This window comes from Miscanthus floridulus, chromosome 10 (assembly GCF_019320115.1).
Source record: "Miscanthus floridulus cultivar M001 chromosome 10, ASM1932011v1, whole genome shotgun sequence".
In the NCBI taxonomy this organism is placed as follows: Eukaryota; Viridiplantae; Streptophyta; class Magnoliopsida; order Poales; family Poaceae; genus Miscanthus; species Miscanthus floridulus.
This window is the reverse complement of record NC_089589.1, coordinates 53,502,621-53,515,451: the sequence shown is the minus strand read 5'-3', so window position 1 is coordinate 53,515,451 and position 12,831 is coordinate 53,502,621. Positions and strand designations below refer to the sequence as shown.

The 12,831-nt window shown below is 44.8% G+C and overlaps 1 protein-coding gene across 2 annotated transcripts; it reads right to left on the bottom strand.

Annotated features, from left to right (window-relative positions):
* Positions 1-4,573: 4,573 nt before the first annotated feature.
* On the bottom strand, positions 4,574-11,822 carry LOC136486607 (anthocyanidin 5,3-O-glucosyltransferase-like). Of its 2 annotated transcripts, none has more exons than XM_066483547.1 (2): positions 10,295-11,813; positions 4,574-4,849 (listed from the first exon to the last, which is right to left on the bottom strand). In XM_066483547.1, exons 1-2 carry the CDS (start codon positions 11,661-11,663, stop codon positions 4,833-4,835), a joined length of 1,386 nt encoding a protein of 461 aa, XP_066339644.1. In that variant the 5' UTR covers positions 11,664-11,813; the 3' UTR covers positions 4,574-4,832. The 2 variants fall into 2 exon arrangements, with proteins under 2 accessions (XP_066339644.1, XP_066339643.1); XM_066483546.1 differs by lacking the exon at positions 4,574-4,849 and adding an exon at positions 5,766-6,914 and having other exon boundaries at positions 10,295-11,822.
* Positions 11,823-12,831: the final 1,009 nt, after the last annotated feature.

Genomic DNA, 12,831 nt, shown 5'->3' with positions numbered 1-12,831 from the left:
GACACCTTTTCTTCTCTATGGAACACATGCATCACATGGGAACGAAAGGTTATCTTATTATCCGTATAGAGTTTCAAAGAAAAGGTAATCAAATAATCATACATGTCTTATTGTACAATGCACAAATTAAAATGAAAGTGCTCTTAGCAAAAAATTCTGATGATAACTATAAGTTAACCATCTTATTAAAAACTAATTTAGGTACAAAATATTTCAAACATTATATAGTTGCATCATGTTTATCAAGTTATTTTTAGATTAATCTGATTGATTGGTTGCTTGAATGAAGTTTGAAATTGAACACTGTTCCAATAATTGCAGTGTATAAGTATCAAAGAAATTCAATGTTTGACCTTTCTTCCTTAATCCATGCAAATACAACCATATATTTTTTGACTCCTGTGTTTGGCCTAGTCCACTATGTGAACGCAGGCATACACAACTGGCTACTTTGGGCAGAGCTATTCTGATGGCCTCCATTAACTCAGCTCCTCATAAACTCATTTGTACCGTCGACATATAGCAACTATTGACAAACATCATCTTATACGTCGACAAATAGCTAAAATAATATTGATCAAGAGCTCTATCTCGGTTAGCCCTTCCGTCGCTAGCACTAGGGTAAATTATCCCTAATGTCATGCTTTATTGTCGGAACCAATGTTCTTGTATGGCTAATTGTGGGTAACACTATCTAAAGCCACAACAAGATCTAGCATTAGAATCTTGGTCGTGCCAGCGGTTAAGAAGGGCGTGAAGAAGGGGAAAAAGAAATAGATCTCGATTGTAAATAGTAAATACACGAAGAATATCATGTTCACTGCATCCACTGTAGCATCTGCAACCCTTGCTTGTACAGTAATATGTGAGATGGAGTTGCAGCCGCAACTACTATAGTCGCTGCAAAAATGGCTCCCAAACAGGTCCATCGTTTATAAAGAGAAATAAAAAAACCACAAACAAGGTAATATCTCCCATTATAATTTTTCTTCATGATAATCAATATTACTTTAGCTTTAAAATATTAATGCAGGATGATACTTCCAACAGCCAGGACAGTTGTAGGTGACTATTTGGCTGATGGTGCTTGTCGGGTTTGCAGGATGTTCTTGTATGGCTAATTGTGGCATGCATTTGTTTCGTATCTACAGGATGATGCTACAAAAACTTGTATTTTAGCTGTGTGTGGAAGACATCGCGTGTGTGTGTCTGTGGGCGGCTGAGCGCGCGCGCGAATTTGTTTTGATGTTGGTTGGATGCTTAAACGAGCTGCCTGCAGGCCAGAACGTTGTGAACTTACATCTTGTGTTATTAGTTCTGTGGATCTGGTGGTCTTTGGGTGAATTCCGTGCGAGCAGTGCTCATGAAAATAGGTAGCTAGTAGGTGCCGTTCCTTATTACGGAGTAGACAACAAATTCAAAACTACATGCATATGTTTTCTGTTGTTACGGAAGCCCCCAAAGAGAAGCTAATAGATATAGATTGATAAAAATATAAACATCACCAAGAAATAGAACAACATCTACAATCAATGAAATGCGTTCTAATTGTTGAGTTGCATATGGTCGTTGGGGGTAAGGGGGTACTTACCGTGCCTGGATGCGAGGGAAGAGAATCAGGGCTTCTACCAGCAGTGCTCCTTCTCAGTTGTAGATGATCTGAGGCCCAAGAGGTGGAGCGAGTGCATATATATAGTGAGCGAGAGCCAAATATCTGTTTGTCTGTCTATCTATCTATCTGTCTCTCTAACATCCACATCATCTTCCACTAATAGCCATGTCATATCACTAACTTCCAACCTAAAATGCAAAGTCATGTCACTAACTTCCAACCTCTTAATGCAAGCTATCCACGTCATCTCAAGTTCTATGTCAACATGTAAGGCATTCACATCATCTTCCACTAATAGTCATGTCATCCCACTAACTTCCAACCTCTTAATGCAAGCAATCCATGTCATCTCAAGTTCTATCTCTACACGCAAGGCATCCACATCATCTTCCACTAATAGCATATCATGCCACTAACTTCCAACCTAAAATGCAAAGTCGTGTCACTAACTTCCAACCTCTTAATGCAAGCTATCCACATCATCTCAAGCTCTATCTCAACATGCAAGGCATCCGCATCATCTTCCATTAATAGCCATGTCATGTCACTAACTTCCAACCTAAAATGCAAAGTCATGTCACTAACTTCCAACCTCTTAATGCAAGCTATCTACGTCATCTCAAGTTCTATCTCAACATGCAAGGCATCCGCATCATCTTCCACTAATAGTCATGTCATCCCACTAACTTCCAACCTCTTAATGCAAGCTATCCACGTCATCTCAAGTTCTATCTCAACATGCAAGGCATCCACATCATCTTCCACTAATAGTCATATCATGCCACTAACTTCCAACCTAAAATGCAAAGTCATATCACTAACTTCCAACCTTTTAATGCAACCTATCCAAGTCATCTCAAGTTCTATCTCAACATGTAAGGCATCCACATCATCTTCCACTAATAGCCATGTCATGTCACTAATTTCCAACCTAAAATGCAAAGTCATGTCACTAACTTCCAACCTCTTAATGCAAGTTATCCACGTCATCTCAAGTTCTATCTCAACATGCAAGGCACCCACATCATCTTCCACTAATAGTCATGTCAGTCATGTCATCCCACTAACTTCCAACTTCTTAATGCAAGCTATCCGCGTCATCTGTCTGTCTATCTATCTATCTATTTATCTATCTATCTATCTACCGTGTGACAAATATTTCACACTAAGCATAATTATTAGCATTAAAAATGTTTTGAAATCCTAATGCATTCCACAAAAATGGAGGCAGTACAACATATACTAGCCTCGCCATAACTGAAATTATTGGTTAAAATTTTTGCAGGGATGTTAAATGTTATCTCTTTTTTTGCGAGACCTAGTCACAGAAGCAAACGTTTACATGCACGAGCGCACACTTACCCCTATGAACGCACGGACCCAAACCCTACCTCTATGAGAACCTTCGAATAACTGAGTTGGACCAACAAATCTCAAAATTGACGAAGTCACCACAGGCGCGTCGCTATCAACGGGTACGTCGTCTACCACTGAAAGAATAGCGACATTAATCCTGGAATAAATCCGGGAAAATGCGTGCACCCATATATGTCGAGGACTTGAACCCAGGGTAGACAGGTTCCGCCACAAGGAGCCCAACCAGCTGAGCTACGCTCAGTTCGTTGTTAAATGTTACCTCAGCTATAGCTAACATTCCTTTTTTTACCATTTTCATACAAGTCTGCATATATGAATCATATAACAATTTGCACTACATTTAATATTCAGTTCATGTAGTCGTTTACCTTGCATTGAGTGCAACCAGAATAATCTCTGGAGTGAAATGCACTGGTTGATGGCTAGTGTTCCGATCCCTTTCTTTTTATTATGAGATAAATCTCGCACTAGCGAGCATGATGACTGAACATGAACAATGCATGGATGTAACTCAATGAAAATGCACTAGCAAGCATGATGACTGAACATGAACAATGCACTAGCAAGCATGATGACTGAACATGAAAAATGCACTAGCAAGCATGATGACTGAACATGAACAATGCATGATGGCCTCACTGATGAATAAGAAGGCTTCCATTGGTGCCCTAAGATGGTGAAGAACAACACTCCCTTAGTTTTTCTTTTCCTATGCTGGGTTTTGCTAACATGCATATGACTAGGATTGGTGCTGTTTTGATGGCGTTGCTGTGCTCTAACATAACTTTAAAAAAAAAAGTCTACTAAAACACATAATAAGGACAGTATGTATAGGTACTATATTGTATGGATGGTTGACAACCGTTCATTCAGTGTAGGCATGTGAAGTCCAACTTGTGACATTGCTGATACACTTCAACTCTGTGGCTAATATATAAGACTATTCCACAATTTTCTCCTTCTTGAAGCAACAGGAGATACCACATCTCTTTTTGAGGATTTGGTTGGTTACCCTTGTTGTACAGAAGAAGGCTTGGCAAGGGATTCATCAGTGAGGCCATCTGACGATCAAGTGCAATGCAATGCAACAGGGCTGCAACAAAACCAATGTAAATGGAATTCAAACAACTAAAACCTTGGCATATATCCCTCTATGGAAACACCATCACATATTGATTTCAAGAGGAATAAGACCCATATGGGTTACATTATAGCAGTACTCACTACTGTCATAAGCCCATATAATCAAATACTTAATCTGTGTTTGCTGGACCCTAACAATTTTTTCCTATTTTAGGATCACCTCCCTACGGATCGGATGATGGAATCGGGACTAAACGTGTAAGATTCATGTTCGCACCCATGCATGTAACAAGAACATCACACGTCATTTTGGGTGCTAGTGCGCAGGTGTAGTAACAATAACATCACTGCTAGTGCGCAGTTGCCATTCAATATACTCCCTTTGCTCTGTGGAATGAAGACAGCACACATTCATGTAAAGAAATAGAAACATATTCAAGGTCTGACTTGAATTCGAACCAGATTGATCAAGTTATCAGGTTAGATTATGCGAGATTGAGCTCCGATAATATACGTTTCTTTTGAATGCTGAGTAAATCAAAAAAATGTGCACTAGAAGTAAAATGACATCATGAAGGCTCAGCAAGAACAACGCAAGTTATAGAACAAAATTATATTGTCATGTCTACGCATTCCAATGACTGGAATCAGCAGTAGATACCAACAGACGACAGCAGCTGCAACCTAGTGAAACTTTATCTGCCTTAATCTTCTGAATTATAGGGACCCTAGATCCACCATCAGCCCATTTTTTGCATGTCTACATGAAAATGAAACCTGTACAAGGTACAATAAGTTCAGATAGAGATGTGATATGCAGAGTAAAAACACTCAGCTACTTGACAAAGAAACCTAAAATGTTGGCACATGTAATCAATAAATGACGAACTTGTCCAACAGCTTGTACTATAAATTATCTCAGAGTCACGCTATAATGAAATAAAAGTCTGCCAAAATACTAATAATTATTTGATAAACAGTAATATTATTTTATAATCAGTCTGAACACACATGCCGTTACACTTAAGCCATGACAACTGTGCATCTACATATATTTCCTCCTGATGAAAATCGATGTTCTTTTTGTGATATCAGATGTTTAAAATAAAGCAATCAATTAAACAATATGGCTTGCATCAAAGGCAAATAGCCAACTCGTGGGCAAAGGGAACAAAAATAAAAAAGGGCAAGCAGACAACAGCATTGGTGGGCAATGGATTGCTAAAGAACATGGCATTGTCATAAAAGAGATCTGGGTTCTCAAGCAGAGGTTCATGCTGGAAGTAGAATCAGAGAACTTTGGATGGGACACACTAAGATTTTTTTTCTAGCTGGCTTTAGTGAGTACAATCTGGAACCTTTCAATTTCAAATAATAATCAATATCTAAACTGGGTAAAGTTATATCTGAATTATTAAGGCGTCACCTTGGCGTCCGGGCGTTTTTTTGAACCATGGCTTTGGGCTCGCCACGAGTTCCTTGCGTATGGCGTCGCCTTGCACGCCAAGGCATTGAGTTGCTCCAGGCGGACGCCACGCGCGCGGGAGCGCAGGAGGAAACCACGCAGATTGTGCGCACGAGAGGGAAAGTGCACAGATGCGGGAGAGACAGTTGTGCGCGGGGGGGGCGGGAAAGCCGGGGGCTGCGCATGCAGCGCTGCCGCGCGGGGGAGGGTAAAGTCGCGCCCGCACCTACATCTCCGGCTGCCCGCCTTCATCCGTCGCCTGGAAGATAGAGTCAGAGGGAGAGGGAAAGAGAGGAGAGAGGTGAAGAGAAGAGGGCGGCGGGAGCACCTGGAAACAGGCGGCGCCGTCTGGCCTTCATCCGTCGCAACACACCCCCCACCCCGGTCGCCTACCACTGAAAGAATAGCGCCAGTTAATCCTGGAATAAATCCGGGAAAATGCGTGCTCCCATATATGTCGAGGACTTGAACCCGGGTAGGCAGGTTCCGCCACAAGGAGCCCAACCAGCTGAGCTACGCTCAGTTCGTTGTTAAATGTTACCTCAGCTATAGCTAACATTCCTTTTTTTACCATTTTCATACAAGTCTGCATATATGAATCATATAACAATTTGCACTACTTTTAATATTCAGTTCATGTAGTCGTTTACCTTGCATTGAGTGCAACCAGAATAATCTTTCTGGAGTGAAATGCACTTGTTGATGGCTAGTGTTCCGATCCCTTTCTTTTTATTTTGAGATAAATCTCGCACTAGCAAGCATGATGACTGAACATGAACAATGCATGGATGTAACTCAATGAAAATGCACTAGCAAGCATGATGACTGAACATGAACAATGCACTAGCAAGCATGATGACTGAACATGAACAATGCACTAGCAAGCATGATGACTGAACATGAACAATGCATGATGGCCTCACTGATGAATAAGAAGGCTTCCATTGGTGCCCTAAGATGGTGAAGAACAACACTCCCTTAGTTTTTCTTTTCCTATGCTGGGTTTTGCTAACATGCATATGACTAGGATTGGTGCTGTTTTGATGGCGTTGCTGTGCTCTAACATAACTTTAAAAAAAAAAGTCTACTAAAACACATAATAAGGACAGTATATATAGGTACTATATTGTATGGATGGTTGACAACCGTTCATTCAGTGAAGGCATGTGAAGTCCAACTTGTGACATTGCTGATACACTTCAACTCTGTGGCTAATATATAAGACTATTCCACAATTTTCTCCTTCTTGAAGCAACAGGAGATACCACATCTCTTTTTGAGGATTTGGTTGGTTACCCTTGTTGTACAGAAGAAGGCTTGGCAAGGGATTCATCAGTGAGGCCATCTGACGATCAAGTGCAATGCAATGCAACAGGGCTGCAACAAAACCAATGTAAATGGAATTCAAACAACTAAAACCTTGGCATATATCCCTCTATGGAAACACCATCACATATTGATTTCAAGAGGAATAAGACCCATATGGGTTACATTATAGCAGTACTCACTACTGTCATAAGCCCATATAATCAAATACTTAATCTGTGTTTGCTGGACCCTAACAATTTTTTCCTATTTTAGGATCACCTCCCTACGGATCGGATGATGGAATCGGGACTAAACGTGTAAGATTCATGTTCGCACCCATGCATGTAACAAGAACATCACACGTCATTTTGGGTGCTAGTGCGCAGGTGTAGTAACAATAACATCACTGCTAGTGCGCAGTTGCCATTCAATATACTCCCTTTGCTCTGTGGAATGAAGACAGCACACATTCATGTAAAGAAATAGAAACATATTCAAGGTCTGACTTGAATTCGAACCAGATTGATCAAGTTATCAGGTTAGATTATGCGAGATTGAGCTCCGATAATATACGTTTCTTTTGAATGCTGAGTAAATCAAAAAAATGTGCACTAGAAGTAAAATGACATCATGAAGGCTCAGCAAGAACAACGCAAGTTATGAAGGCATGTGGGGGAGCGTTATCGTGTTTGTCTGGTATGGGAGTTGATGGCGCCCACAACACTGTAGGGCAAATATCGGCGCCCACAACACTGCTTGGGTTCAGACATGCCAGGAAGGTTGCAGTGTACCCTTCTAACATGCCATGTTTGGTACTGTCGTGCAGGTATATAGGGTACGGTCCTCGGTATTATATTTGACTTGAGTGCCCTGCCTTACTTTCTCCGTCTGTTTCCTAGTCCTCATCGAGCGGGCGTCCCCGGTCGGTTGGTCCCAGTCGGCTCTGATTGTGCCAGTCGGAGAAGAGCTGTAACCAGGGGTTCGGCGCATCTCCGGTCGGAGACGCGGGTCGGAGTAGGAAGCGAGCGTTGTTCCTCTTTAGCGAGGCCTTCCGGTCGGAGAGGCGGACCGAAGTCGAAAGCGGGCGCCGTTCCTCCTCGGCTAGGCCTTCCGGTCGGAGGTTGGATCGCCCTTCTGGCTGTCGTTTAGGTATTTGGGCCGGCCCAGAAGTTTGCGCGTCGTTCGCAACGTTGTCTGCTGGGCCGAGCCTTTGTTGGGAAGCCGGTCCATGAGGGACCCCGGGTTTATGAACCCGACATTTATACATACATATTCCTTAGATTTTTCCCACAGGGGTTTTCGAGGAATCCAAACTACAGCTGTATTGATCTCAAGAAGGATTCGATCAAGGGAGAGTGTTGTGAATCAACGCCTGCCTCTTCACCGGTGAACAGGCGTCTCCTCACCGTGTGATCTCATCCACAAGAAAGGATATGCAGTTAGAGAGAGGGTTAGTAGTTAACGTGTTAGCGTTAGGATGCCACCCGAAGGGGCATGTCCTTTGAGCAGTCGACTGTTCCTGTGAACAGTTGCCTCGCCATGTAAACAGACACCTTTTCACTCTATATATATATCTAAGAGATCAATGAAAGCAATAGTTGTTCCCAAAATCTCTATTCATTTACATTCACAATCAACACAAAAAACTTGATCCTGGGCGTGCAACTTGATTTCCAGAGTACTTTGTAGAACGGGTGAGCTTCCACACTGCTGAAAACATGAGCGTAAAAGCGCCGAGAAGTGTATTTAGCTCCCCAAACTGGTGACCAGGAGTCAGCAACACTTTCATCATACTTGATGTCCTCCAAGTAGCTCTGGAGGAGCAGCAACTCATCATGAGCTTGAGTAGACAGCGGCAAAATAATGTTCGGCAGGCCATAAACGATCGTGGATTATTTACTGCTGGCCAGTTTAGTGTGAGAGAAAAATTACTGTTTTAGCTTATAATCCACGATCGTATACGAGGACGCGAATAGGATGCCATCCAAGTCTTGCTCTAACACCAAGTTCTGCACCGAGATGGAATTGCCTTTCGCGAATGAGTGCAGTCTAGGATACTCCACTGAAATAACTGAATCAGACCACAGATCATTCCAAAAGGAGACCGTGGAGCCATCCCCAAGTGTACCAGCCTGTTCGCTCGGGCCACTCACCGCCGCCGATCACTCGGGCCGGTCCCGGCGTCGACGTAACGTCCACTGCTACTCCAGAACCACAGCCACATGTTTTGTTGGACGAGTGAAGAAGCAACACGTGACACTAATAATTGTTGATACCGATCCCGTGCCGGCCGGTAGGTAGGACTCGTGGACCGAAATGAAGCCAGATCTGATCTGAGTACGAGTACGTGGGGTAGTACTATAAACAGGCTGAGCAGCCGGCACTAGTACTGGAGTACGTCGGATGCGTCCTATCAAAGGCACGACATTCACCACGCCACCTTGTCCCTCAAGCTCACGGGAAACTACAGTGATCCCAGGTTCCCTATGACACCCTACTTCAAATAGTTGATCAAAAATCAAGAAAATCTACTAGGAGCAATAGGTCCAACAATTACGGTCTTGTGAATATAATTTCCCTACGTCAAAATGAGCATGCCCTTCTGTTTTTCATTTCAATCTTGCTATGTGAGGAACATTGGAATCGTGTCACACAGGGCCATTTGGGCTCTTCGAACTAGTACACATTGAGGTAAGGGGGTGTTTAGTTCACCCCAAATTCCAAACTTTGACACTATACAAAAAGAAGATTCTCCGTCACATCAAACTTGCGGTACATGCATGGAGTACTAAATGTTGACGAAATCAAAAACTAATTGCACAGTTTAGTTGTACTTTGCGAGACGAACGTTTTGAGTCTAATTAGTCAACTATTAGACAATTATTGGCAAATAAAAACAAAACGATACTGTACCTACAATGCCGCTACAGGAATTCAGCCGGCGCCGACTCGGTGAAACTAAACGAGGCCTAAACTGTCCTTAAAGAAGAATGCAGAGTACATGTTTTCTGAACACAGAATTTGAACCTTCAAAACGAAGAACACATTTAAATGCTATAGTTCAGGTGCAAGGCAACGGATGGACGATGGGAGCAAAAAGAAGGGGGCACGGACTACTCAAAACGAAGAACACATTTAAATGCTATAGCTCGCTAAAAAGTACTGCTAAATATATTTCTTGTTTAAACAACGATAACGAGAAGTAGCCATACAATGCTATGTTCCTACAGACAGTTCATTATTTATTACTAGTACTCCCCCAATCGCAAATTATAAAATGTTTTTAATTTTTCTAGAGAGTACGTTACTTTTGATATGTATCTATAGTATGTCTAGATATATAACAAAAATAATATATATATAGAAAAATCAAAATATCTTGGAATTTGAAATAGAGGAAGCAGTATACATAGATCCATCATTTGCATCCTAAACCCTCAAAAACTCACCAAGTTCGACGTGAGACGACCCGCCATCTTTGATGGCATCGGCAGCCATTTCCTTCACCATCGCTGTCCTCTCTCTGACCTTCTTCCCTTCCTCCGACTCCATCACCAGCCGTACCTTAGCCTCCACCTCGTCAGCAGTCACCAACTCCTCGTCATAGCCTTCCATCACCACCCCAACCTTCATCTCCTCCACCACGTGCACCTTATTCAGCCTCTGCTCCGCGTACAGCGGCCAGCAGATCATCGGCACGCCGGACATGACTGCCTCCAGCACCGAGTTCCACCCGCAGTGAGTTACAAAGGCACCCACGGCCTCGTGCCGCAGCACCTGCGTCTGTGGCGCCCAGTTCTTCAGAACCAATCCTCTGCCTCGGGTTCTCTCCAAGAACCCATCCGGAAGCAACGCCTGCAGATCAGGCTCGCGAGAGTTCTGCTCCTCGCGTGAGCTTCGGCTTCGCACGGCCCACAGGAACCTGTGCCCGGAACGCTCCAGCCCGCGCGCCGTCTCCTTCAGCTGCGCCGCCGAGAAGGCGCCCAGGCTTCCGAAGCAGAGGAACACCACGCTCTGCCTGGGCTGCCCGTCCATCCACTCGAGGCACGTGTGCCTCTCGCCGTTGCCCTCGGCGTCGCCACCGTCGACCAGGGGCCCCACGCAGTAGATCTTCGGCGTCGAGCGGCCGGGCAGGCAGTGGCCGTCACGCAGCGCTTTCAGTGCCCTCGACTCCAGCCACTCGAAGCTGTTCACCAGAATGCCTGCAGCTTCCGGCATCCGGGCGAGCTGCCGCAGCCGTATGCTGCCCACGTCGCTCTCCCAGTCCTGCATCGTGTCAGGCATGTCGAGGGCGCGGACTGCCGGCACGCCGGCGAAATTCAGCGCCGCCTTGCCCATGTCCTTGAGCGAGGACGGCCCGGCGCCGCAGAGATCTGGAATCTGGAGGTAGACCGCGAGGTCGCCGGCCGCGGACGGGTAGAAGAAGTACGCGGGGATCGTGAGCTCCGCGGCGACGTCGAGCGCGTCGGTGCAGAACATGTCGACCACGAGGGCGTCGACGGCAGGGACTCGCGACGCGAGGAACGCCCGGAGCGCGGGGTTCGCGGTGCGGAGCGCGTCCAGGATGGGTACGATGGGGTGGGAATGCTGCTTACTGGCGCAGGACGGGATGGGGAGGAGGTGCACCGTGATGGAGGGATTGACCGTGGCCAGTCGGGCCAGCGCAGCAGCCAGCACGGCGTGCTTCTCGGGCGGGTCGACGACGACGATGGTGACGGCGACGCCGCCGTGTCGGAGGATGGCCTTGGCCAGCTGCGCCATGGGGTTCAGATGGCCCACGCCCAGGGAGGGGTACAACACCACCGTCTTCTCCGTCATGGCGTCGGTTTCTCACAACTCACAATAAAGACGTCCAACAAGACCGGTGGACACAGGGGCTGTGGCCAGTCGTGAAAGCAATTGCAAACAGACCTTAAATGCACAAGTCGATTCTGTATTTTAGTTTGCACAGCATCACCACCTCATCGCACTACGACGACCACTCAAGGCCTGTTCAGTGCCACTTCGTTTTGTCAAATTTTTCAAGATTTTTCATCACATCGAATCTTTGGACACATACATGAAGCATTAAATATAAATAAAAAATAAAACTAATTACACAGTTTAGACGAAATCCACGAGACGAATCTTTTAAGCCTAATTAGACTATGATTGGACACTAATTACCAAATAACAACGAAAATGCTACAGTGTTCATTCTGCAAAAAAAAATTTGCATCTAAACTGGGCCTCACCGCCGCCGATCACTCGGGCCGGTCCCGGCGTCGACGTAACGTCCACTGCTACTCCAGAACCACAGCCACATGTTTTGTTGGACGAGTGAAGAAGCAACACGTGACACTAATAATTGTTGATACCGATCCCGTGCAGGGGCGGGACGACGATCGGCTCATCGGCCGGTAGGTAGGACTCGTGGACAGAAATGAAGCCAGATCTGATCTGAGTACGAGTACGTGGAGAAGTACTATAAACAGGCTGAGCAGCCGGCACTAGTACTGGAGTACGTCGGATGCGTCCTATCAAAAGCAAAGCGCCCACGACATTCACCACGCCACCTTGTCGCTCAAGCTCACGGGAAACTACAGTGATCCCAGGTTCCCTATGACACCCTACTTCAAATAGTTGATCAAAAATCAAGAAAATCTACTAGGAGCAATAGGTCCAACAATTACGGTCTTGTGAATAAAATTTCCCTACGTCAAAATGAGCATGCCCTTCTGTTTTTCAGTTCAATCTTGCTATGTGAGGAACATTGGAATATAATTTCCCTACGTCAAAATGAGCATGCCCTTCTTTAAGGACAGTTTACCTCAATGTGTACACAGGTAACTCAACTGATTGCAGTGAACATCAATCGAAAAGCCCAAATGGCCCTCAAATGAGGTCACGTACGTGGCAGCTCCCAGCTCGGCTCCACGTTGATCAAAGTATGCTAAAAGCACACTATTTGGATCCTATTGTCAAACAAATCATCGTGAACTGATTG